This window comes from Penicillium chermesinum (genome assembly GCF_028974085.1).
Source record: "Penicillium chermesinum strain IBT 19713 chromosome Unknown utg000003l:1.0-5111272.0:1.0-5115320.0, whole genome shotgun sequence".
Classification (NCBI taxonomy): Eukaryota; Fungi; Ascomycota; class Eurotiomycetes; order Eurotiales; family Aspergillaceae; genus Penicillium; species Penicillium chermesinum.
The window spans coordinates 1325319-1351641 of record NW_026695313.1 but is presented as its reverse complement, the minus strand read 5'-3'; the positions used below and the strand labels follow the sequence as shown (position 1 = coordinate 1351641).

At 51.0% G+C, this 26323-nt stretch overlaps 8 protein-coding genes across 8 annotated transcripts; 6 read left to right on the top strand and 2 right to left on the bottom strand.

The window, feature by feature from the left end:
- Positions 1-116: 116 nt before the first annotated feature.
- N7468_003394 (sugar transporter family protein) lies at positions 117-1763 on the top strand (the record flags this gene model as incomplete). The annotated part of the gene is made up of 3 exons (XM_058472691.1): positions 117-374; positions 412-1086; positions 1137-1763. The coding sequence occupies 3 exons, from the start codon at positions 117-119 to the stop codon at positions 1761-1763; spliced, it is 1560 nt and encodes a 519-aa protein (XP_058331694.1).
- A 636-nt stretch (positions 1764-2399) lies between these two features.
- Positions 2400-4419, bottom strand: N7468_003393 (uncharacterized protein; the record flags this gene model as incomplete). Its single annotated transcript, XM_058472690.1, has 3 exons — positions 2400-3962; positions 4010-4204; positions 4261-4419. 3 exons carry the CDS (start codon positions 4417-4419, stop codon positions 2400-2402), a joined length of 1917 nt encoding a protein of 638 aa, XP_058331693.1.
- Positions 4420-5379: 960 nt separating this feature from the next.
- On the top strand, positions 5380-6351 carry N7468_003392 (o-methyltransferase-like protein; the record flags this gene model as incomplete). The annotated part of the gene is made up of 3 exons (XM_058472689.1): positions 5380-5520; positions 5575-5701; positions 5747-6351. The coding sequence occupies 3 exons, from the start codon at positions 5380-5382 to the stop codon at positions 6349-6351; spliced, it is 873 nt and encodes a 290-aa protein (XP_058331692.1).
- An 806-nt stretch (positions 6352-7157) lies between these two features.
- N7468_003391 (NAD(P)-dependent oxidoreductase) lies at positions 7158-8270 on the bottom strand (the record flags this gene model as incomplete). The annotated part of the gene is made up of 4 exons (XM_058472688.1): positions 7158-7617; positions 7678-7777; positions 7839-8163; positions 8226-8270. The coding sequence occupies 4 exons, from the start codon at positions 8268-8270 to the stop codon at positions 7158-7160; spliced, it is 930 nt and encodes a 309-aa protein (XP_058331691.1).
- A 597-nt stretch (positions 8271-8867) lies between these two features.
- Positions 8868-11645, top strand: N7468_003390 (non-ribosomal peptide synthetase; the record flags this gene model as incomplete). The annotated part of the gene is made up of 3 exons (XM_058472687.1): positions 8868-9841; positions 9891-10386; positions 10443-11645. 3 exons carry the CDS (start codon positions 8868-8870, stop codon positions 11643-11645), a joined length of 2673 nt encoding a protein of 890 aa, XP_058331690.1.
- A 562-nt stretch (positions 11646-12207) lies between these two features.
- Positions 12208-12951, top strand: N7468_003389 (aminoglycoside phosphotransferase family protein; the record flags this gene model as incomplete). Its single annotated transcript, XM_058472686.1, has 1 exon — positions 12208-12951. One exon carries the CDS (start codon positions 12208-12210, stop codon positions 12949-12951), a length of 744 nt encoding a protein of 247 aa, XP_058331689.1.
- Positions 12952-16116: 3165 nt separating this feature from the next.
- N7468_003388 (GPI inositol-deacylase) lies at positions 16117-19612 on the top strand (the record flags this gene model as incomplete). The annotated part of the gene is made up of 3 exons (XM_058472685.1): positions 16117-16325; positions 16364-18995; positions 19019-19612. The coding sequence occupies 3 exons, from the start codon at positions 16117-16119 to the stop codon at positions 19610-19612; spliced, it is 3435 nt and encodes a 1144-aa protein (XP_058331688.1).
- Positions 19613-22499: 2887 nt separating this feature from the next.
- N7468_003387 (putative translation elongation factor eEF-3) lies at positions 22500-25759 on the top strand (the record flags this gene model as incomplete). The annotated part of the gene is made up of 2 exons (XM_058472684.1): positions 22500-25614; positions 25674-25759. 2 exons carry the CDS (start codon positions 22500-22502, stop codon positions 25757-25759), a joined length of 3201 nt encoding a protein of 1066 aa, XP_058331687.1.
- Between the last annotated feature and the right edge of the window lie 564 nt (positions 25760-26323).

Below are 26323 nucleotides of genomic sequence, written 5' to 3'. Positions count from 1 at the left end.
ATTTAGAGCCCGTTATTCCCCCCCTCCCATTCTTCTTCCATCCCTTTCTCCCTTCCAACCCGGCTCTGCTGCAAGCCCAGCACTCTCCGTTCACCCGGTGTCTCAATTGGCCGAAAATGGCAACCTCCTACCCTGAGCAGGTGTCGCCGGACAATGAGAAGAATATGAGTATTGGACGCTATATCGTCACCCGTATTCCGACGCTGGTTCCGCCGATGAACCCTGCTCCAAACCCGTTCAAAGCTCTTACACTTCTCAATCGCCAGCAATGGCTGTTTTTCTCGGTGCGTTGGGATCTCCCCCCCACCTCGTTAACCCCGAAACCTGGTGGGGTTGCATCTGCGATCGATTTCCCTGCAGGGTACCCGGGGGGGGTCTGCCTGGCATTAGCTAACGGAGAACTGCCACCAGGTCGCATTTATTGGCTGGACATGGGATGCCTTCGATTTCTTCTCCGTGTCCTTGACCACCACTCAGCTCGCTAAGACATTTGACAAATCCGTCACCGACATTACATGGGGTATCACCCTGGTGCTCATGCTGCGATCTGTGGGCGCGGTCACCTTCGGTATCGCGGCCGATCGCTGGGGTCGTAAGTGGCCCTTCGTGGTGAATCAGCTGCTCTTCGTGGTGCTGGAGCTGGGCGCGGGTTTCTGTCAGACGTACAAGCAGTTTTTGGCTTGTCGTGCCCTGTTCGGAATTGCGATGGGCGGATTGTACGGTAATGCAGCTGCCACAGCTTTGGAAGATTGCCCGCCAGAAGCCCGTGGTATCGTATCCGGTTTGTTGCAGCAAGGTTATGCGTTTGGATACTTGCTAGCGACTGCTTTCGCTCGTGCCCTGGTGGACACTACTCCGCACGGCTGGCGACCGCTGTACTGGTTCGGTGCTTGCCCTCCAGTCTTGATCATTGCGTTCCGTCTCTGTCTGCCTGAGACGGAGACCTTCCGCCGACGTCAAGAGACCCGTGAATCTGTCACTGGGGGTGTGGCGAAGTCCTTCATGGCAGAAGGCAAGATCGCACTCAAGCGTCACTGGTTGATCCTGATCTATCTGGTTCTGCTGATGGCAGGCTTCAACTTCATGGTATGTCCGCACGAAAGCGATTCTCAATAATCTTACTAATCTGAGTATAGTCCCACGGATCGCAAGATCTCTACCCGACGATGTTAAAGAGCCAATTTAATTTCTCGGCCGATGCAGTCACCGTTACGCAGGTCGTTGCAAACCTCGGCGCGTTAACTGGTGGAACATTGTGCGGTTGGGCAAGTCAGATCTTCGGACGACGATTCTCCATCATTGTGATCAGCATTGTGGGCGGTGCCCTGCTTTACCCATATACTTTCGTCCACGGTTCCGATCTAAACGCGGCGGCTTTCTTCGAGCAATTCATGGTCCAAGGTGCCTGGGGCGTCATCCCCATTCACTTGATGGAGCTGTCGCCCGGCTCCATTCGCACGTTCGCCGTTGGAACTGCTTACCAGCTGGGTAACCTGGTTTCGTCCGCCAGTTCGACAATTGAGTCGACCATTGGCGAGCGGTTCCCCTTGCCACCGGTGGATGGGACTAAGCGCTATGACTACGGCAAGGTTATTTGCATTTTCATGGGCTGTGTTTATGCTTACACAATCCTGGTTACTCTTGCTGGGCCCGAGAACCTTGGCCGCAACTTTGATGCTGAGCATGACTCTGACTTGGCAGAAGTCGCGGGCAATCATTTCAATGATGTGGAAAAGGCGGTAGCGGCACATGAGGAGAAGTAGGAGGCTCTTCTTTGATTCTGTGCACCGTAATACCCGTGCTGGTAATGTGTTATCGACGAACTATATATACTCAAGCAATTCACGACATATGTTATGCAGGGCTGGCAACTTCCCTGCGAAGCACATTTCCCCAGTACTTGTAACCCACCACCAGGCATCTAGCTGGTTGTATTTTCTTCTACAATCAACGTAAAACAAAGCCCTCCGAGTGAGGATAACGCGTATTCGCCGAGTTTAAATGGCCAAAAATGACACGCATGTCTGGCAGCTAGTATAGGGGAAAAGCAGCTCTATACTACAAAGCATCGTGTCCCCGTGACTAAGATCAACTTGGCCGGCTTCGAGTGACGCCGCATCGCAATATTCAGTAATTCAAGCTTTGGCCTCTGCATAAGTAATGTTTAAGTGGTCGAAGATGGCGAGGAGGGGAATGGAAGGCCTAGAAGGGATAATATCCGAGCCGGTCACTTATAGGTAACTCATTACTGAGAGATCTGATATCTAGCCCTAGAAGTCAAGTCGCTAGTACCAATTACAATTCTTCCTCGACTGGCATAAAATGGGAGACATTTCATAATCTATCTCTGATCTAGTAACACTCAGCCCAACGGAGAGGGGATTCTCAGGCTCCTCTCTTCACGCAGACTTTATCAGCGATGCCAAATTCGCGAAAAGCCTGTCTTGCTGGAAAAGATCCTCTAGCTCTGATATGAGACTGACATAACCATCTGGCCTGACAATTATAACGGCGCCTCTCTGCTGATCGATTCCGTACAAGCTGTATGTATCCTGGGAGCCAATGAATGTGTCCATCTCTGCTTCTTCTCTCACACATTCAGGGAAAGCCGACCACTGGATATCTCTTACCGAGATTCCTGTGCCTGATTTCTCAACAGTGCTGACCATTTCGGGGGTTACAATAATACCCCGTAGTGTGTCAGGAAGAAGTAAAGGGACCACGTCCCTGAACAGCGAATCCAGCGCTTTGGTCGAGCGATTCTCTTTAAGGAGTAGATCGACGCTTGTGAACAAAAGCACCTTCCAGCGGCCATCTGGCACCACTTGGTCTAGTAAATTGAAATTCACACTGTCTGCGAAGCGCTGGACTGAGCTCGCCGGCAAGCGACAGCCCGTACGAACAGCCCAATTGCCAGCGATTGGTTTCGTGAGATAGCCATCTGGATACTTTATGCCCTGGCCACTCAAAAAGCCTCCATATTGCCTCAAGAGCTCCGCACGATCTTGCTGATAATCATCGTGTCTCTCGGCATCGCGCACGGCGTATTCGAAATGATACCAGTTCTTGTCTATCTCAAGTAACTGCAGCGCCACAGAGCGGCGCTCACTTGCGTATGTCTCTAAAAGCGCTTTGGCGTGACTGCTGATTCCTAGGATTGCATGGGCTAATTTCCAAGCGAGATTATAGGAATCCGCGATGCTCACATTCATCCCTTGACCCAGCTTTGGGCTATGGGTGTGGCAGGCATCACCGACAAGAAAGACACGCGCGAGGCCATCCGAGTCATAAACAGCAAACTGTTCTGCAACGCGTTGCCCAACTTCATATGTGCTCATCCATTCGATCTTGGTACCCGGCTTCACACGGAGTTCGTATGGAGCGAATACTCTGTCGATTTGATCCACGATACATTGTGCTGTCATTACAGACTGGTCTTCTTCCTTGTAATTTTCATCTACCTCGGTGCCTCCGTTCTTGATATGTCGTGTATCGACGTAAAAGCGACAGGGCCAGTAGCCCTCGCAAGTTTGCTCACGAGGAAAATACATGATACTGCCTCGTGATGAATGGACAGTTCCCATGCGCCGGATGTCAGGGAAGGTGGTTTGGGGTATAAGATCAATCACTGTCCAAGAAGTGTTGCTCGAGTCTCCAACCATCGGGATACCTAGTGTTTTTCGCACAGTGGAATGTGCGCCATCCGCCCCAACCACGAAACGAGCTTTGACGACTCGATTCTTTCCTTCTTTATCCATGATGGTCACGGCAACAGGATGGCTGGAGATGCTTTCCTTGTCAAGCGTCACATTGACAACCTTGCTCCCACGCTCGAGTGCATCGACCCCGTAGCGCGTGAGTTCGCGATCAAGGATACGCTCGATCTGACCCTGAGGAGATGATGCAGCATGAGGAACTCGGCTTAGTGGCATGTCTCCGGCAAGGCTGCGGCGCATGACTCTCTGGATGTGAGGCGAGCCAGGTGAGTCAGCCCATAGGACAGTTTCACTCTGCTCTTGCCAACATCGAGGACCTGTTGGTAAATTCCGAGTTCTTTGAAAGTCTCCAGAGTCCGCGCAACGAGACCATCCGCACGGCCACAGGAGAGGGGTGTTTCGCGAGGATCGACACATAGAATAGATCCGGGGGATCGTAAGCCAAGGCGGGCAAGGAGAAGCGACAGCATTAGACCAGCCGGCCCTGCCTAGGCCTCAGTTCAATCAATAGTTCTCATGCGGGAAAACAGTCTTGCGTACTTACGCCGGCAATGACAACATCATATCTTTCGTCGGGTTGGGGCGGCGATTGCTGGGCTGAGGTGTCTATGCTGTAGTCTGGCAATGCATTCGCAAGCGCCTGTTGGTATAGCCGAAAGACAGCCTCCTTGGGGGTCACTATGGAAGGGTTTCCCATGGTCATCGCGATAATTTGCAAAGAAAGACTTCCGATCCCTATCATATATTATCATGGAGCTGGCACCATCAAGGGGAGTACGGCCGTATAGCAGAGTGCATAGCTTACAGCATATCCCCTTGTGGTTGGCGATTCGAGATTCTCTCTGCAGACCGCTCGGGTTATACGAAAGACATTACTCCGTCTCACAGGATTATATGCAGCGCTCCAGGGCTCCAAGTAGTAAGCTGACCAAGCCGCGAAGGCGATTCCAAAGGTTGATGACCGTGAAAACGAAAATGTCCATCCTAAACCAAGTATAGTGCTTAGACACTCTACATGCAATCCGGACCGGTTGTGAAACCGTGCGCTGGTTGGAGAGAACTTGATTCCTAATCACTTTCTCGCTTGCGTTACATGGACCGTACCATTTGGCCGTTTTCTTGAAATGACAGTAACACAATATCTGTCTAGAATATGATAGTGCATAGTCAGCATTATATGATTGGGTGTTCCGCCTGAGAGATTATTCTTGAGGCAGATAAACCGTGGTGTCCAAGTGAAGCCATTACCTCTCTACTCAGACTCCGGGAGGTCTTTACGAGTCTTCATCATGTTGTCTGCAATCAACAGACTCTGTTACCATGACGCTCTCATGGTCATCCCTTACCAATACACGCTGAGTGTTGCGATAGATCCTAATGGCTGAGATAATGCGATGGTGCATCGGGCTGGTCACTTGAGGCTGTTATGTGTATATGCCGAAGTTGACCTAACTGCACAGGTGCGGAGTTTTTAGTGTTGGACGCTTGCATTGCGAGGTTGCGCAATTTTCAGGAGGAGATTAAGGGGATTCCTTCGGTCTGTATTTAGACAGTAGGATTGTCCCGGATTTTTGGTTTCCTCCCCTTAGCATCTTTATCTTAACAGTCTTGTGCTATTGGCTTTCGCTATTTACATTCCTCGATAGGTCATCAGCGAGAGATCATGGAAAACTTACTCGATCAAATCAAAGCGATAGCAGAGGGCGTGGATGAACAAACCCGCCGGGCGATTACCGAGAGCCTGCGCAAATTGAGCATATCCTTGGAAGATTCTGAAGACACTGTAGAGAGGATTGCCTTCGCGGTATCGAACTATACGCTTCTGACTCAAAGACTGTTCATTAATGGGACATCATAGCCTCTGCAGTTGTTTGCAGCAAAGATCGGCGTCGACCTCCATATATTCCGACGACTCGCAGCTGTTGAATCATCTACTGGCCTAGAAACACTGGCTCATGAAACCCAAGCCGACCCATTACTACTCGGTATGCTTCAACTGTGAGTTGCATGTCTCATTCTAACTTTGATAGGGCGGCTGCTGCGCTACTGGGCCAGCGTCTCGATGCTTACGGAGGTTGATGTCGACACTTTCGCTGCTAATAACATCACGAAAGTCTTGGCCTCACCAAAGGGAGAAAGCTACGTCCGTGTTTACTATGAGCTTGTTTCCCCCGTCTTCTACGAGCTACCAAAGTTTCTTGAGAGAACCGGCTATGTGAACCCGACAAACCCCTCAGAGCTCCCTCTGCAAGATGCATACGGATTCGATGGGGACATGTTTGCTTATTTTGAGACCTTCCCGCAAAAACAAGCCCTTTTCAATACGCACATGGAACTGCAAAGAAACCTGATAACAAATTGGGACACTCTTTGCTCCCTCATCCGAAGCAAGCATCCTGTTCCTGGGGAGGTACTCTTTGTCGATGTCGGAGGGGGCAACGGCCATCAGTCCCGACGCATTCGAGCGGAGCTTCCCGACGTTCCTGGTGAGATGATTTTGCAGGATCTTCCTCAGGTCATGGCAAGTGCAGAGTCCATAACAGGGGTGACGAAAATGAACTATGATATCTTTACTCCGCAGCCCGTTCGCGGTAAGCTTGTCAGACACAAGAAGGCAACCTGGGATGAAAGCTGACCCGGCGAATCTGCTACAGGGGCCTGTTTTTATTACTTCCGAGGTGTGCTTCATGATTTTCCTGATGCGAAATGCAAAGTCATACTGCAGAATACGCTTGCATCTATGGGTCCTCGTTCAATGATCCTCATTGAAGAAATGATCTTGCCAGACAGAGATATAAATTGGCAATCAACAGGGCTTGATCTACAGATGATGGCAAACTTGGGATCACAGGGAAGGACCCGAGGACATTGGATAGAGCTTCTTTCCTCTACGGGACTACAAGTGACGGACATTAAATACTATGGCCTCGACGCATATCAGGGAGTCATAGTCGCGGAAAGGTCCATGGATGGTGGAAATGGAATGGAGGGGTGAATTTCTCTGTACACAGTCTATCTACGGCTCAACCAAGGCATGATCAAATGGATGGGATCTCTACAGTAGTCACGGAATAGATGTAGTACTAGTACCTAAGGTGAAGCTGGTCAGGGATCATCGCAGCCAATCCACGACACTCTTTGCACGACCTCGCAATAAGTCAGGACTGTGTTACAGCTTCAGGTCCTAAATTGAGTCGCTGTCTCATTCCTTCTTATCGTCGTCTTCTGTTGCAAAGCCACCACGAGTAATCTGGTAAAGGACAGGTGAAGAACTTAAAATGAAATGTATTTTAAGGTTCTATTTATGATCATCGACCTGAACTTGAACTTCTCCCACTCTTTTCCCCGGCCTTTTAGGGACTACTACATACAAAGCTCAGTGGAAAAGATTCCCTAGCTTACTCAATCTGAGACAGTTTGTCATACTTAGAGATTGCTCGTTCATTGACTCTCCTTCAGTCTATTTTCAAATGGAAGCCCACTCTGCAGTCGTACGGCCCCATAAATCCCTGTGATGTCCACATCAGGGCCAGCATGAGCCTCGGCGGCTTTCAAATTCTCGACCGCAGTCTCATAGATTTTCACAGATGCACCGCACTCGTTGGCTAGACCCATGACCTCGCTGGCCAGTTGCAAGGCTTTGGAGGCTCCGACTATTGCGTTGCCGGAGCAATACTCGCCAGTGAGCATCTGACGGTTATATAAGGCATGTGGTGGCTCTGGAAACATAGCTGAAAGCAGCTTGTTCATGTTTGCAGTGCCAATTTTACACTTCTCTGCAAATACGTTTACCTCGGCAACTGTCTCGATAGTTGCCATAATCAAGAAGTTCCCCATTAGTTTGAGAAGTTCGGCAGTCCCTGGGGCTTCGCCGCTCAGATCAATGACGTGGCGGCAGATACTATGCATCATCCACTTTTAGAATAGATTATCCCACGCTTAAACAGGGATAAAAACTTACACTCCTTCGAGAAACGGCCGTATCCGATCCACGGACTCAGGCTTTCCGCTTGCGATACATATCAACGATCGTTTCACAGCCAATGGAGGAGCACCCATCACTTAAAGACAGACAGTCAGCCTCGCAACCTCTATTCCCAGTGGAATAATCTGACTGTGTACCAGGCAATGCCACAAACTCGCCTCCTTCACGAAAAGCTCGCTCCGCAATAGAGTTTGTCGCCTCGGGGGAGATGGTAGAACTGTCAACAAACAGCTTTCCTTTGATCGGAGTGAGAAGGATCTCCGCGAAGACCTCCTCGACAGCATCTCGGTCTTGAAGGCAGAGCCAGACAATATCTGCCGGGGCGACTGCTGCAGCAATGGAATCTGCAACCTCGCAACCTCCAAGTCTCTCGCTGTGTTCGTGCGCCTTTGCCGTGGTGCGGTTGTAGAGAACAAGCGGCTTCTGGATTTTGCCGTCGTGGAAAATATTCTCCGATATGGCCTGGGAGGTCGTTTCTTAGTCAGTGGAGTCATAAGGGGCACAATGCAGATATTCAAATGTACCATGCCCATTTGGCCCAAGCCAATGAAGCTCATCTGTGGGGCCATTTTTCGCTGTTGTCTGGGCTCTTCACCGACCAATACGGCTCGATAAGAACCATTTTATATGACCAGCTGCAGTAGCATAATATAGCTGATGACTATGACGCTGACTGTCATGTCATACGAGCAATGAGATTACTAGGTGTTCTAGGGGAAAGCCAATCATTTTTCTTCCAGTAAGGCGTTGGTGGAACCAAACACGTTTCAAAATGGTCTGACGCGCTTCTCCTTCCAATGTGTATCTGTCCTGCACTCGTTGTCTTCGGTTCTTCCAAGGCGCCAGTCACCCTGCTGTGCCTCCATACGTTGTGTCTGGCTCGAATGATGTTCTCTGGACTGACGTAAGACTTGAGAATGTGTGTCTGAGTCCTTCGATCACACCGTAGAATAGATCCACATGGACAGGACGCAGGCAATCAAGTCCGCATACCCCGAATTCTTCCTTTCGTACTACACCGTTCTTCTCGTGATAGTGCTTCTGACAACGCATTTCTCTAATATTCAAATAAATTGACCCCCAGCATGTAGAGTTGTGCCCGCATATCAACCGGCAAAGGGAGGCACAGCTCCATTGTACACTTGAGTAAATCACAAGCTGCCCTGATGTCTTTCAACAACATCCTGGAACTACTTGAAGATGCTGCCAGTGACAGTCAAAGCGGCCAAATTAAATGTTACCCACCGGGAGGCAGGGACACGGACAAGCCAATTTCGTTCTCTTATCAAGATTTGTTACAACAAGCACAACGTGCAAGCTGGGCTCTTCGGTCCAAAGTCTCTGGCTCGACAAACCAGGGCTCGCCGATTCTTCTTCACTTCGATGCGCATTGGGATCGCATTCTCTGGCTCTGGGCAGTTTTGTTTGCCGGTTATGTACCGGTCATGGGGATCTCGCTTCCCAATAGCGAGCCTCAAAGAATAGCGCATTTGCGCCACCTCAACAGTACGATGAAAAGCTCCATATGTCTAACAAGGGCAAAGCTTCAAGCGGCACTCGGTCAAGAGATATTCACAAACACCATCGCCATCGAGACCTTGGATGTCGCCCATGCTCAACCCATCAAGCAGATTGCGACCAAGCCTGGGCTGTCCGATACAGCAATAATTTTGCTAACATCGGGAAGCACCGGGAATTCCAAACTCGTGTGCCTAAGCCATGGCCAGATTCTGGCAGCGATTGCTGGCAAAATGGCGATCGCTCCCTTGTATAAGAAGTGTTTCATGAACTGGATCAGTCTCGATCACGTCGCCTCGCTGATCGAGATTCATATTTTGGCGATATATGCCCGCGGCGACCAAGTTCACGTTCAGGGGGCAGATATATTGGCGTCCCCAACGTCTTTTCTCGATTTGATCTGCGCCCATCGGGTTGCGCGGACTTTTGCACCAAACTTCTTTTTGGCGAAGCTCCGAACAGCATTGAAATCAAGCTCAGATAGTCCCACGCAGTGGGATCTTCAGCTGCTTATATTGTATCAACTCCGGCGGAGAAGCGAATGTGACGCAGACATGCGACGAATTGTCGGCTTTTTTAACTCAATATGGTGCCCCCGAGAACGTTATCGTTCCTGGCTTCGGTATGACGGAAACGTGTGCCGGTTCGATCTTCAACACGATGTGCCCCAGGTACGACCGAGAGTGGCAGCTTGAATATGCGTCGCTTGGTGTTTGCATGCCAGGCATCCAGATGAGAATTACTAGCAGCACCGATTCAAACACCCGCATGCCCACGGGAGAGGTGGGATACTTGGAAGTCTCAGGCCCAGCGGTGTTCAAAGAGTATCTCAATGACCCTTCGGCGACAGCGCAGAGCTTCACAAGCGATGGCTGGTTCAAGACTGGCGACGAAGGCTTCATCGATAAGAATGGGTTTCTCAATTTGATGGGCAGGACGAAGGATACTATCATTGTCAATGGTGTGAAACACGATCCGTTCACCATTGAGACTGCACTCGATTCATCGCAAATACCCGGTCTCACGCCTAGCTTCAATTGTTGCTTTTCTACATTGCCTCCGGGTAGAGACACCGAAGAGATCTGCATCGTCTACCTGCCAACTTTCCCCAGCGACGACTCCCAACTTTCAGTGAAAACCTCTGATGCAATATCTAGGCTTGTCATTGTGCTTACCGGGGCTCGGCCCCAGTCATCCCATTGACTAAATCCTTGCTTCAAAAGTCAGCGCTAGGCAAACTGTCTCGAGCAAGAATCAAGAAATGCTATGAAAATGGAGACTACAAAGCCTACGAGGATCTGAACAATGAAACAGTCAAAAGCTCGCGGAACATGAACGGGGAAGGTCCGCGAGACGACGTTGAGAGGAATCTCCTGGCAATATTCCAGGAATCCTTCGGTATCGACGACCCCATCCATGTACATACTCCGATATTCGACCTTGGGATCACATCGATCGAGCTCATTAAGCTGAAGAAAGATCTCGAAGCGCATTTGAACCTTGATAAGGAGATTCCTATCGCTACTCTCCTACTGAACCAAAGTGTCCGAGCCCTTAGAGATGCACTGGATGACATGAAAGCTCAACGTGTATATGACCCTGTGGTCACCTTGCAAAGCACAGGCACAAAGACTCCACTCTGGCTTGTGCACCCAGGCGTCGGGGAAGTTCTTGTCTTCTTGAATCTCGCCAACCTGATCAAGGACCGACCGGTCTTCGCCTTGCGTGCGCGTGGATTCAACGATAACGACGCTCCATTCTCAAACATAGAGGAAACTGTTAGCACATACCATGCTGCAATCAAGCAAAAACAACCCAGTGGACCTTACGCGATCGCCGGCTACTCCTACGGCGCGATGCTTGCTTTCGAGGTGAGCAAGATTTTCGAAGCTCAAGGAGATACTGTAGGGTTTCTCGGATCTCTCAATCTTCCACCCCACATCAAAACTCGCATGCGCCAGCTTGACTTCAAGGAGTGCCTTCTCCATTTGTCATATTTCCTGGACTTGATGAGCGAAGACTATGCGCGACAATTGGCCAAAGAGCTTGAAGGCCAGCCGAAAGAACAGGTGCTAGATGTTGTTCTCAGCAAGAGCAACCCGGACCGCGTAGCTGAGCTGGCACTTTCGAAAGACGCGTTGTCCAAATGGGCTTGTCTAGCAACGGCACTTCAAGGAATGGCTGTTGACTATGAACCGTCCGGGTCAGTAGCCTCGCTCGACTGCTTTTACTGTATTCCACTGCAGGCTGTCGCGGCATCCAAGCAGCAGTGGTTAGATGATCATCTGCGTAAATGGAGAGACTTCTCGCGGTCCGAAGTGAGGTTCCACGATGTCGACGGAGCGCACTATACCATGCTGTCTCCGGAACATGTAGCGAGTTTCCATAAGTCTTTATGCCACGCACTTGAGGCGCGGGGGCTCTGAGATGATGTAAAAAGAATCGGCATCAACACAATTTCATCCAAGACCGGCCAGCAATACTGTCCCCTGCCCCACATAGACTGGCTTCGGCCCACGGTAGAAGTAGGCTGCTTAATCGGCTTTAGAGTCGGCAGTAGATCTAGGCTGTACCTGGAGTAGCTTCTACATATTGCACCACGTATACACATTTCAAGGTTGCTAGTGCAGGACGGTATCGATTCGACGATCAGCTCCGAGGCCCCGGCTTTAAAGGAACGACCGTTGTTAGCTTAATGCTTGGCTTCTCGAGCCACATCCACATTGGCTCTCAGGAGTCACGTGTTTGGAATCAGTTTAATGGGGTTGAAGCCGATTGCTGTCGAGGGGGTCAATAATTCATCACGTGGCCAGCGCGGCGCCGCTACGGTAGTTGCTTAACCCCTCCCCTGTTTTGCCTGTTTTAAGGACTTGGAAATCTGCCCAGCGGCCCTCCTTTCTCTCTACATTCCTTCGGTGATTTATCATCAGCTTCAATTTGCCGCAACTTGATGTTCTTCAAACGGGAAAAGAGCGAAAACCCCCAATAATGGAAAGCTTCAGCGAAAAGGAAGGCATTACCCTCCATTCATTTTATGGTCGCACGATTACTCGATATGATAACGTTGTTGTGAAAACCGGCCATCTTCGATCTCACGAGGCACCAACCCTCCAGTTCATAGCGACGGCAACGACGATTCCTGTACCGAAAATTCATGACGTTCATTACGACGGAGACAAAGTCGTGGCTATTGTGATGGATTACATACCAGGCAAGCGGCTTGATGAAGCTTGGGACGAATTAGACTCGCATCAGAAACTCTCTATTGCGAATGAACTCCATTCCTATATGGAGCAACTCCGTGCTTTGAAAGGGGATTATATTGGAGCAATCAACCGCGGCCAAGCTATTATTGGTCAAATTGCTTCTATTGAAGGTGGCCCTTTTGATTCCGAGCAGCAATTCAACGAGTTTATCCTGGGGGATATGATCAAGTCTGTGCCTGATTTATTGCGGCATTACGCCAAATTTGCACTTTCAGATCACCATCAGATCGTCTTTACTCATGCCGATTTTGCTCCCCGGAACATCATCGTCGAGGGAGGCCGTGTGATGGCTATTGTTGACTGGGAATATGCGGGCTGGTATCCAGAACATTGGGAATACGTTCAAGCGCTTCGAGAACTGAAGCCGATGCCAGACTGGCCCGAGTATTTGGCTCGAATTCTTCCTCCCCGATTTGAGAAGGAATACATAGGGTTGTCATTCCTGGCTCGTCTGATGCGCCATTAAATTTTATGTGCACTTGGAAGTAGTTAAAGGTGGGATTCCAAGAAGTGCTCTAGTACAATGACATTGTTGCGCATCTAAGCTGACAAGAAAAACAGAATAGAAAAATGACATTAACCTCGCCTCAACGGGATCCATTCTCATCTCTCCACTGGATCAGTACCAAACCTTCTAGTCACAAGAAAAAGCGGCATGGCTTTCCCATCAGAAACGACGAAAGGTCATTCATCTTTAGCTTCCAAGCACGCATCGATCATTTGGTCAATAGCGGACGCTCTTTGCGACGCATTCAAATAACCACAGCTCACCATTCGAGTGAGAGCATCTCCCACCCAGTTCTGGCAATTCCAGTCTGCGTTCTCACGCCCATTTTTGACGGGTGTTCTTGAAACAACACCCCTAATAGAAGCTTCGCCAAAGTGATCTGGTATCACTGCCACTGGGATGTTCCTGACAATTCTTCGGCTCTGTTCCGGGTGGTAACCCTCGATTGGCTGGAACTCAAAAAACCCAGGGGGACCCTTCTACATGCATTGCGCATGTGGATCCGCCGGGAAACTCAAAGAACAAGGCAGTATGGCGATATTTGGTGTAGTCGAGTGGTGAGCCAACATAGACAAGAATGGCGACGTTGGTTGGCATTTTGCGGTGAAATGAGATGAGAGGTAGAGACTTTCTTGAAAGTCAAGATCGAAATTCTGGGTTCCAATTGTTGATGATTTCAATGAAAAAAACTATGATCCTCAACAAGGGGTGGTTGGCTGTATAAGTAGTATGGTCTTCTCCTTATACCTGTAAAGGTGCAGATCAATACAGAAATCTTCCTGGCGCTAAGCAATTACTATTTACAGGCAGCAACCGACATTATACAGCGCTTAATGATAGGTGGTAATAGCAGGCCCCTTAATAAACGTTTCGAATCCAATCTACTTACCCCGCCAAGTAGGCCTTGCGGAAACCTCGGTGGGAGGCGCTTGAGAACTTGTCATAGTTGGTATGTGAGCCTAAACTAAGGGAAGCCAAAGCCTACCAAGAGGATTACATGGGTCTTCATGTCCACAAAGGTGCTTGATGAAACAATCTAATAAATAGTGATTTAATGAGGTTTGAATTGATTGCTGGGAAATAAATAGCGCTAATGAGCTGGGATGGATAGCAGTTAGCGCGCGCTAACAATATCGTTCGTTTGTTTTCTAATTTGGGCATAATGCCACAATATCTAGATGAGTTTACAAGTCAAGCCTGATGTCAGAGCCAGCCTTTCTGTTAAGATTTCCTGAGCGCTGACCTGAGATCCATCTGCTTTCTTTTTCGTCACCGAATGATTTTGGCAACCTAGGTAGCACTTACAAGTTTGCGTAATCTCTTTGCTTTTCAAACGCAACCGAGTACATGACAGTGGCCATTAAAACCTCCCATGTAAAAAAGCCTCGGATGGATACTGTCTCCTTGTCTGACAGGCTATTTTCGAGGTGCTGATCTCTCGCCTTGTTCTTTAGGACACGGGCCCTATAACGATGCCTCTGATCGCCTTGCAGACATGTAAATGGTTCTTCGGCAATCGTTCGACTTGGTTTCGACCGGCATTAACACCTACTATCAATATACTCAGCCGTTATATCACCCTCCTTTGGTCATAAAAAGCTACTGATAGTGGTTATGATAGCACAGAAGATTCCTGTGCCCCGCTTTCACTGTTTCGTATATGCCACCCCGTGAGCAAGATCAAGATTTAACCGATCTCCTAACTAAGTTCCTGGCCCTACTGGACTTGTATGGAGCTAGCACATCTCCTAGGGTGACCACATCTGATCACGCAAAAGTTTCGTTCTTCTTGAGCTACACTAAAAGACGATCCTCTGGTTGTCACGGATTCCAGCTAGAGGATTTATTATATAGGGCGTGTCTGGGCACATCTGCACTTCATGTGTGGATATAGAAGTATTTTGGCCTAGATATTGGGATATTAGCCCAGGGATGCACCTTCACAGTCCTCTCAAGTTCTGGTTGGCTATGTAGACTCCGAGGTGCCTTGATTTAAAGCCTTGGCGGCTATTGAGATCTTGAGCACTGATTGTTATTTGGTTATTATCAGATTGGCGATTAGAATTTATCTCTAGAATATGGCAGATTTTGAAAGTCTACCATATTTTAGGTTAGAACGCCTAGTATTCTGATGTAGGCTGAGGTGTCGCTTCCCGGTTATAGGATTCTTGTAAGTAACTATGTGCTAGCGGCCAAGAAGGGAAACGATGTCGCTTAGGTTTCATGGGCAGGAACAGTCATATCTCTTTTTTAAGGTCGAACTAGTGGAAATAGAGGATATAGAAGGCGCCTGGGTAGGAGTAGGCTTTTCAAGCGATGTAGGCCCCGCATTGCTTAAGGGGTTCGCGACCGACGAAGCACAGGTACCTGGCCGATCCTTTTCCTCGTTGGGCTTGGATAAGCTATTTATTCGCCTCGGTCACGCCATCGGCATTAACCATACGGTGATAGAAACGAGCGCTTTTCCGGAGTGAGGCCATAGCGTCTCATCGAGAACCACTGAGAATCAACTAGTGACAACCCCCAGTCGCATCACAATGCATCTGCCGAGTCTCTCCAGTGCGACCGTGGTTCGTACGCGTCCTGCAGGTACGTGAACACAAGAAATGGCTGCCTTGAGAACTCCAGAATATCGGCTGGCCCGGGTTTTACTGCCTGGCGTAGAGATCTTAACATGATCGTCCCAATCTATACCAACGTACGGAGCAGGCGGGTCTACTCTTTTTGCCAGGTTTCATCGCCAAGCCTACCGGTTCCGTTTTTAGATGTACGTAGATCTTGGGGATGAAAGACCTCGATAAGCGTAGGAGGACAATTCGAACCTAAGGCCTTCGAATTTCTGATTCATCAGGGGGGGCATATAATTTACATTAATTATACCAGTCATGACAAGGATTTGATATTCCCCACAGCCTTCCAAGGGGACCGAGGAACCTCTTTTTTTCCCTGTTCCTTTTTTCCCTCAAAAGACCGCTAAGTCCCCCCCAAGTCCCCACAGGCCAACCAGATCCCGAGCACACTCTTTCTCCTTCCTCCTCTTGCATTCCAACTCCCTTTCCGCCAGTTCCCTGTGCCAAGAACGTGTCTCCCTGTACTGGATGAGTCTCGACTCCGCCTCCTCCAATGCACAGACGTTCGTCTGGCTCCCCTGTCGCGGACGACACTGAAGACTCCTCGGCTCGACCAGACGACCATGGCCCTGCTATCGATGCGCCTCACGACAAATCGTCCATAGCTCGCCACGGTACCAGCTTCGATCTTCGCCGCGATAACGGCTCGTCCACGCCGCGCTCCCGGAACTCGAGCGTCTGGCGCACCCCTCGACCCAACCCGTCAACGATACCAAATCCATGCCATTGGGGTCGCCGAGGCTGCCCATGGAGGCTGCCGCGCCCGATGGCCGTCGCGCGCGCCAGTCCCGTCAGCGCAGCCCGTGGTCCTGCTCTATCCTGACCGCCGTGACCACTTGTGTCGCCGTCGCGATCTTACTGGCGATCGTCAGCTCCTTCACCGGCCGGAGCCGGGATGGTGATGGGTGTGGAGTGCCCATGATGAGCCCGACTTTCATTAAGATGGTGGATTTCGATACGGAGCATACGCGGTTTGCGAGCAAATACAATTTGTTCCTGTACCGGGAGGAGGGCGTGGATCCGTACACGCAGGACAATATTGGGGTAGGTGCTCTTCCAGTATGGCAGCTCGAATTAAAGGAACAATGTACTTATGATCTTCAGTTGAACGGCGTTCCAGTTCTTTTCCTTCCCGGAAATGCTGGAAGCTACCGTCAGGTCCGATCTTTGGCTGCGGAGGCCTCCCGACACTACTACGATGTTGTTCGACACGACGAGGAGCGACACGCGGCCGGGACGCGCAGCTTGGATTTCTTCATGGTGGATTTTAATGAGGATATGGCTGCATTCCATGGCCAGACCCTGTTGGACCAAGCGGAATACGTGAATGAAGCGATTTCGTACATCCTATCCCTCTACCACGACCCCCGACGAACCCGGCGAGACCCTTCACTCCCTGATCCGAGCTCGGTGATCTTAATTGGCCATTCTATGGGTGGCGTGGTAGCGCGTACTGTCCTAACAATGGCTAATTTCCAGGCTAATTCGGTCAATACGATCATCACCATGTCCACGCCGCACGCACGGTCTCCAGTCTCCTTCGATTCAGACCTTGTCCATACCTACAAGCAGATCAACGATTACTGGCGCGAGGCTTACTCACAGACATGGGCGAACAACAATCCTCTGTGGCATGTCACTCTTGTCTCCATTGCTGGTGGCTCGCGGGATACCGTGGTGCCTTCGGACTACACCAGTATCTCGTCACTGGTGCCCGAGACTCACGGCTTCACCGTGTTCACGTCGTCTATGCCAGATGTATGGATCGGTAACGACCATTTGTCTATCACATGGTGTGATCAATTCCGCAAATCGATCATCAAATCACTGTTTGAAATCATTGACGCCCGCCGCCCCTCTCAAACCAAACCCCGAGCTGAGCGTGTACGGTTACTGAAGAAATGGTATTTGACCGGACTAGAGGACGTATCTGAGCGTACGCTGTCTCAGAAGGAGCCAAATGCCTTATTGACTCTTGAAGATAATGCCAACACCATCCTTGCACAGGGCCAACGACTGACTCTACGTGAGCTTGGTCACCGCCATGGCCCGGATGTACGCCTTGTACCCATTCCCCCACAAGGTGTCGCGGGCAAAAAGTTCACGCTCTTGACTGATCAACTGATCGGCAAAGACGGAAATCTCGAAGTGCTCTTTTGTAGCGTATTTCCGCTCAGCAACGGCCGCTCGACTGCGTTTTCGATGAACCTGGATTTCTCCGGTGGTACTGTGGGATCGACCCGGCTGGCATGCAAGACTGCGGAAGAAGATGTGATTCATCTGCCCGCTTCTACTACTACCTCACGATTTGCTTACGACCGCGTCCCACCATTTTCCTACCTTCAGTACGATTTGGAGGCTCTTGCAGAGCACCAGTTTGTAGCTGTCGTGGACAAGGCCAATGCGCCTACGCGAGGCTTCGTGGTCGCGGAGTTCTCCGATAGCTCTGATGCCGTGATTCGTGCTAAGGTTGGGCTAGGTAGCTTGTTGGGTGCTGGTCTCAAGATGCGATTGCCAGCTAACCGACCTATGCTCACTGAAATCAAGATTCCGGCCTTGCATTCGAGCCTTCTCGACTACCGTCTCAAGGTCACAAGGCACCCTCAGAAGGAGGAGCTTTTCGCCCCGCTCTTGAGGCAGTCGATCGCCGATCCTCATGAATCCAAGTTTTTCGTGAATGTCAACGATGTCCATGTAAACTTGCACGGCGTGGCTCCCTTCATGCCCCCTCCGCTCCGAGAACAAGCTGTTCAAGCTGGCGTTTCGTTCCATCTATGGACTGATCCCAGCTCTGAGTCGACGGTTGATATTTCGTTGCAAGTTGACATTGCTAGTAGTCTCGGAGAACTTGTCATGCGGTATCGTACCATCTTTGCTGCATTTCCGCTCTTGGTTGTAGCACTCGTACTTCGGAAACAATTCCAGATCTACGATGAGACAGGTTACTTTGTTCCTTTCAATGATGGGATGGATCGCGCTTTACGATCCTCTCTCCCCTTGTTATTGGTTGCCATGTCGCTGCTTGCAACGTCTCTGGCCACGACCAAAGCTCTTCCTCAGTCCGATGACCCGTTCCACTGGCGAGGTAACTCCACGGAGACTCCGATCGACTTCACCAAGAACGATCTCCTCCTTGGGTCTCAGGATGCTTTTTTCTGGTTCCTTGTGCCAATCTTTGGGGTCATCAGTGTTGGCTCATGTGTGCTAGTTAACTATGCTGCTCTTCTCCTTGTCAACATCCTCTCTTGGGTGTATGGTGCTTTTCACACTAGATCCGGATACATCCGGCATGAGGATCGTGGAGGTCTTCCAATTTTCAGCGCTCCTACACCTCGTCGACGTGTCATCAACACAGTCATCCTACTTATCCTGGTGTCTACCATCATCCCTACCAGTTTGCATACATGGTAGCTTGTATCGTCCAGTTGGCAACATGCGTCCGTGCCCAGTGGCATGTGAAAGAGACACGATCTGCGCCCCATCTCAACTTCGGCAACTATGCACATTCCATCCTTAATCTGATGTTGTGGATCCTGCCCATCAATGTTTTGGTGCTCCTTGTTTGGGCCCATAATCTTGTGGTGCATTGGTTCATGCCCTTCTCGTCCCATCACAATGTCTTGTCTATCATGCCTTTCCTTGTGCTTGTCGAGACGATGACTAGTGGTGCTATGATCCCCCGCATCACTACTCGGTTCGTTCTTATCGACACCAGGACTGCGGTTCGCATGCCTGTTCCAACGCTAATCCGCTTTTTCAGGTTCAAGCACGTTACCTCCATGATCTTCTTCGCCATTGCCATTTACTCGGCCGTGTACGGCGTCACTTACGCTTACCTTCTTCACCACCTTGCGAATCTCCTGGCAGCTTGGTTTGTTGGGATCTATTTAGTCGGCAACAACTTCTCCCCCTATCGCTTATGGCGGATCATTGACGGTGACGAGTCTCCTACAGATTCAGGAAGCCGCCACTTCAAGAAGAAGCCATGAGGAAAAGATTCCAGTTTAGTTATGTTCTCAATTTTTGCCATTATGCTTCCGAATTACGCATCTGGGTTTGGAGTTTTGAGCGTTTACACTTCTGTACAGAGAATCCAGGACGAACACCCTTGTCATTAATTGTTGACAGCCCCCCTTGTGGCTATCATGTCTGACATCCAGGTACCTATCTTACAAGTCAATGCGTTGTGGCTCTGCGTGATGCCCCAGACCAATGACTGAAGACTTTGAAGTTCCAGAAATATCCCAGTCTTTCGTACATACCCGGGGTCGGCAGCTTCGGCCGCTACGCCTCTGGGGCTTTTGATGGAATCTACATGTATTTGTACGTGCTCTCAGGCAATGGAACTCTAGAGGCTATGAATATTTTTACGTTCAATCCCCTTGAATTTTTCGGCAATCATTCCACCGAATGCTCTGCCTTGATTGTCTTCATCATCGGTTTGACGTGGATTTTTCCCTGCTCAACATAGATTCGGTCTCACCCTGACGGGGCTGAGAAGGCTTGGGTTTTGGCCAGTACGGTCTGGGGCTTGTGCACATTTTGCCGGTAGCTCATAGACCCGCCCATCACATATATTCGTGCTAGTACGGTCTCTCTACGTGCTCTGCGTCTCCAAATAGCATTGAATCCACTACTTTTCTACTAGGGGGTTCGAGGATAGACGAGGGGACGCCCATAAATGGGTCCCTTCAGTTTAATTCCTGGCCTTCCCTCCAGCCACTCCCAGCCAGCGCATCAGCCCCAGGCCCGAGCGCCAAGGAGGCATGAAAAAAAAGGGGGGGGGTTCTCGCACACCAGCATTGGCTGCTAGGGTAACAGACACGCGGGTGAAAGGGGTGCATGAGCCTTCAAGGGGCCGCGGGAAAGGCTCTCAGCTGAACCAGGTCCCTCTTGGAATTACCTCCGTAACAATACAGGTCAATACTTTCTGGGTATATTTACCCCCGGATTCCACCTTGCGTCCTCAAGGGTGGAGACTCCCCCCCAGCCTTATCGTTTCCCCGGGCTGGAGACCTTGAAGGGGCTTTTCCAGAGGCCGATTGAGGTGCCGTTTGACTACGTGGCTTTTGTATTCATGGTGCTATTCATAGCCATAGCGCGAGAAGTCGGGATCTATCAAAGGATGAGGCGCAGATTATTTTCTAGCTTGACGGTGGCGTCTTGTCAAACATGCACAGGAGGGATAAGAAAGGACGGATCAGTAAACTTTTCTTTTCCCCCTGGCCTGTCCTCCTGAACCTAGGTAGCTTTCGAATTCGTGGCCCGTGTGACCGTGAGCCTTCAAGTAAAATATGGCCGGGAGCCGTAGGATCAGGCTACACGGCGAGCCCGACTCCGAGGAGACAATGGCCATTGAAGAAAGTTGGATCGAAGTTTCTTTCCTGTAGATAAAATTTCGTAGAGACCCACCGGGCTTTCGCCACCGGGTTTTCGCGGGGGATAAGCGATAATGCAAGCGATACTGGTAGTGCCCTGAAGACTCGGTCCAGGCTTGGGGCTATCGTAATTTTATGATAGTTACAGAGGTCCAAAGAGCAGTATCGAAAATAATACAAGCAGTGCGAGTACGAGTCAGACACAGACAATTACGTTCAGGCGTGCAAAATCTTTTTTTTTTTTGATCGCGATAAGCGATAAGCACGGAGCGGTGAGCAAGAGGCGGTGTTGTACTCCGTATAACCTGGAGGTGCTCGATAAGGTGGATAAGCCGTCCTCAATCTCTATCGTCTGTGTTTCAGCTGCTATGGGAACCCCTGAGAGTCTGAGGGTTACTTCAGCCCGAGAGGTGTCAATGCAGATCCTTTTTTTTTCTAGCGCTAATATGGCACGGTACAGGTACTTCTTCTGGCCCTGCTGACAATATCATGTTGCCCCCAACCCGTCCGAGGTTGGGCTGAGCCACTAATCCAAACGGGAAATCTCAACTGCTTTTCATTTTATTGCCAAACGCATTGGTCGCGAATTAGTTAACTAGCGATTGGAGAAGTCTTCTTTGGTAAGCCCGGATCGGATCCGCCACCGGGTCAGTGGCAAACCGCCATTGACAGCGGCTATGGGACCTCCGAGATGGATGTACTCAAATACTCAAATTTCAAAGTTGGTTGCATATGGGGGCAGGCGATGGTGTTGTTCCCTGGACTCGGTAGTTAGGACGATGGAGGTTGCTTTCAAATATATACAGGCTGCACTAGGTAGGAATGGTAATTTTCGGCAGAGAGTCATGAGAGCTTCTTCCAAGTACATTAGGGAGGGCGAGCCTAAGGGACTACTCGTGTAGGAATCGCCAGTAGAGAACATAGTCACTATTGCTCCCAGTTCTGGAGCATCAAGTCACTTGCGATTCACTAGGCCCCATGTTCACAGACTACTAGCTCCCCCACCCCTCGTTTCCCGAATATCTCTTATTTTGATTTATTGGATCTGAATAGTGAATTTTACGCCTGTCTATTCACTATGGGGCCTCAACCAATCATATGGTTGGGATTCGGGCGCTGCCCCTCCCATGGCCAATCATGGACGGCAGAGATGTCCCCTGCGTCCCAGATAGGCTTAGTGCGGGACGGAGTTTGGGTTCAGAAAAAATTTTTTGCTTAAGAAAGAAAAGTGGGCGAGCCACAGGATAAATATCTTCGCCCCCCCTCTTCGCCCGCCCCTCCTTCTACTCTCCTTCCATCACTCTCTGAGGTCCTGTTCCTCTTCTTTTGTTTTGTTTTTTCTTTCTGTTCTCAGGACAGAAGACAAAAGTTTTTCTTACGCTCAATCATTTAGAGCGTTGCTGTGTCGTGACAGCCGACACGGCACACCTCCCCAAAAAAGAGATACCCCTCGATAGACCTTTCCTTACCCTAATCCTCCGCCAAAATTTCCACCAACATGCCTGCCGCCGAGACCAAGGTGCCTGCCACCTCCGCCAAGGAGACCGCTCAGTCGGTTGCTGTTCTTGAGGATCTGATCAAGAACCTCAACGTCTCCACCAGCCCCGAGGAGGTCAACGCCGCCGCCGGCAACATTGCCCACCTCTTCAGCGGTCCTATCCCCGAGCAGGCTCTTCCCAAGGCCGCTGCTGAGGCCTTCAAGAAGCAGCTCGCCAACAAGAAGGATGCTACCGTTCGTGAGCGTGCTCTGGAGGGTATCCGGGCTATTGCCTCGCACGCCAACATCTCCCCCGCCGTCGAGCCTCACCTTGTCGACCTTCTGCGCCCTGTCCTCGCTGCTGTCGGTGACAAGATGGTCCCCGTCAAGGAGGCCGCCCAGAGTGCTGCTGCAGCCATTGTCCAGGCTGTGAACGGTAACGCTGTCAAGGCCATCACCCCCATCATCATCGACTCCCTCCAGAACGCCCAGAAGTGGCCCGAGAAGATGGCCGCCCTCAACTGCCTTGGCATCCTCGTCGAGGCTGCCCCCGCCCAGCTCTCTTACCAGGTCCCTCAGTTGATTCCCGTTGTCTCCGAAGCCATGTGGGACACCAAGTCCGAGATCAAGAAGGCTGCCTACTCCACCATGGAGAAGGTTTGCGGTCTGATTGTCAACAAGGATATTGAGCGTTTCATTCCCGAGCTCATCAAGTGTATCGCCAAGCCCGAGAACGTCCCCGAGACCGTGCACTTGCTCGGTGCTACCACTTTCGTTACCGATGTCACTGGCCCTACCCTCGCTATCATGGTTCCCCTGCTTGACCGTGGTCTTGTCGAGCGTGAGACTGCCATCAAGCGTAAGTCTGCTGTCATTGTCGACAACATGTGTAAGCTGGTCGAGGACCCCCAGATCGTCGCTCCTTTCTTGCCCAAGATGTTGCCGGGTCTGAACAAGAACTACGAGACTCTGGCCGACCCCGAGGCCCGTGAGAAGACCCGCCAGGCTCTGGACACCCTCACCCGTGTCGGTGATGTCAAGGATGGTAAGATCCCTGAGGTCTCCACCGCCGGTGACATCTCCACCGTCTCTGCTATCCTGAAGGACATCCTCCAGGCCAAGTACAAGGACCGTATCGCCGATAACGAGACTATCATCAACTACGTTGCCGCCATCGGTGGTCAGCTCGTTGACGAGAAGGACGCCGATGCCCTCACCTGGGTCCAGAACGCCGTTCCCTACATCACTGCCATCGTCGGCGAGCAGGACGCCAAGCCCATCGCTGAGGAGCTTCGCAAGCGTGCCTCCCCCCAGGCCGCTGAAGATGATGCCGTCAACTCTGACGAGGAGGAGGGTGAGGATCTCTGCAACTGCACCTTCTCCCTGGCCTACGGTGCCAAGATCCTTCTCAACCAGACTCACCTTCGCCTGAAGCGTGGTCAGCGTTACGGTCTGCTCGGCCCCAACGGTTCCGGCAAGACCACTCTCATGCGTGCCATCAACAACGAGCAGCTTGAGGGTTTCCCCAAGAAGGACGAGGTCAAGACTGTCTACGTCGAGCACGACCTCGATGCTGCTGACACCGAGAAGACCGTCATCGGCTGGACCCTCCAGAAGCTGCGTGACGTTGGCCTTGACCCCAACGAGGCTGAGGTCACTGACAAGCTGATCAACGAGTTCGGCTTCCTGCCTGAGTTGGTCTCTGGCCCCATTGGTGCCCTCTCTGGTGGTTGGAAGATGAAGCTGGCTCTGTGCCGTGCCGTCTTCGAGGCCCCCGATATCCTCCTGCTCGATGAGCCCACCAACCACATGGACGTCAAGAACGTTGAGTGGCTCGAGAACTACCTCAAGAGCTCCCCCTGCACTTCCATCATGGTCTCCCACGACTCCCGCTTCTTGGACCACGTCATCCAGCACGTTATCCACTACGAGCGCTTCAAGCTGAAGCGTTACCGTGGCTCCCTCAGCGAGTTCGTCAAGAAGGTCCCCTCTGCCCGCTCCTACTACGAGCTGGGTGCCTCCGAGATGGAGTTCAAGTTCCCCGAGCCCGGTTTCCTCGAGGGTGTCAAGACCAAGTCCAAGGCCATCATCCGTGTCAACAACATGGCTTTCCAGTACCCCAACACTCCTAAGCCCCAGATTCGGGACATTACTTTCCAAGTTTCCCTCGGTTCCCGTATTGCCGTCATTGGCCCCAACGGTGCCGGAAAGTCTACCCTGGTCAACGTCCTTACTGGTGAGCTGATCCCCACCAGCGGTGATGTCTACCAGCACGAGAACATCCGTATCGCCTACATTAAGCAGCACGCTTTCGCCCACATCGACCACCACCTTGACTCCACTCCCTCCGAGTACATCCAATGGCGTTTCCAGACCGGTGAGGACCGTGAGACCATGGACCGTGCCAACAAGATCGTCACCGAGGCCGACGAGAAGGCCATGGACAAGATCTACAAGGTCGATGGTACCCTTCGTCGTGTCATCGGCGTCCACTCTCGTCGTAAGTTCAAGAACACCTACGAGTACGAAGTCTCATGGGCTCTGGGTGAGAACATCGGCATGAAGTCCGAGAAGTGGACTCCTCTCATGAGCGCCGACAACACCTGGGTGCCCCGTTCCGAGATCATGGAGTCCCACTCCAAGCAGGTCGCCGAGGTTGACCAGAAGGAGGCCCTCGCCTCCGGTCAGTTCCGTCCTTTGGTCCGTAAGGAGATCGAGCAGCACTGCGCCAACTTCGGTCTCGATGCCGAGCTTGTTTCTCACTCGCGTATGCGTGGTCTCTCCGGTGGCCAGCGTGTCAAGGTCGTCCTTGCCGCTTGCTCCTGGCAACGTCCCCACGTCATCGTCCTGGACGAGCCTACCAACTACCTGGACCGTGACTCTCTGGGTGCCCTCTCCAAGGCCATCAAGTCTTTCGAGGGTGGTGTTATCATCATTACTCACTCTCGTGAGTTCACTGAGAACCTCACTGAGGAAGTCTGGGCCGTCAACAACGGTCTCATGTCTCCCTCAGGACACAACTGGGTCCAGGGTCAAGGTTCCGGCCCCCGCCTTGACGCCAAGGCTGACGACGAGGAGGATAAGTTCGATGCCATGGGTAACAAGATCGTCGTCGAGAAGAAGAAGAAGCTCACTGGTAAGTCTTCCCTTCTGCATCGGTATCCCCGGGCAACAGTTACTAATCTATCGCTACAGGATCTGAGCTGCGCAAGAAGAAGAAGGAGCGTGCTGCCCGCCGCAAGCGTGGTGAGGAGGTCTTCTCTGATGAGGATGACTTGTAAGGAGTTGACGTCTACCGGAATGACACCATTAGAGCACTGTTTATCATGGAGTTTATGACATTTGATGAATTTCATAGTAGTCGCTAAGAACAAAATTACATTTCTTATTGTTCCACCATTGTTCCCATCATTACTTCGAATTTATTCATCTACGTAGGCGTCCACGGTCCGACTCCCCAATCGAGGGTATAAGAGTATATCATCCTGCTTGTCTATGAGTGTCTATGAGCACGCCCAGCTACCCCTCCCTTCCTTCCTGGCTCTTCTTGGCCGGTGCACTAGAAATACTGGACTAGATCGACTTCTCAATACGAGCCAGATGGTCCTCGTTAAGGCGTTCCCCAACTGCACCACCCATGAGAGGATTGTAATGGCGCCCGTCCTTTCCCCCCTCTCGCCAGTCTCAGGCTCTCATCAGAATCCTCTTCGGTGTTTACCATGTCTGTGATTCCTTTGCTATTCCATCACTGGGACACTATTCTGCCAGCCTTGTAAGCCTGGGTTCTCCCCCTTGACAAACTACTACTCGTAGCCACGGGAACCCAGTTTCGACTTGAGGTTGTG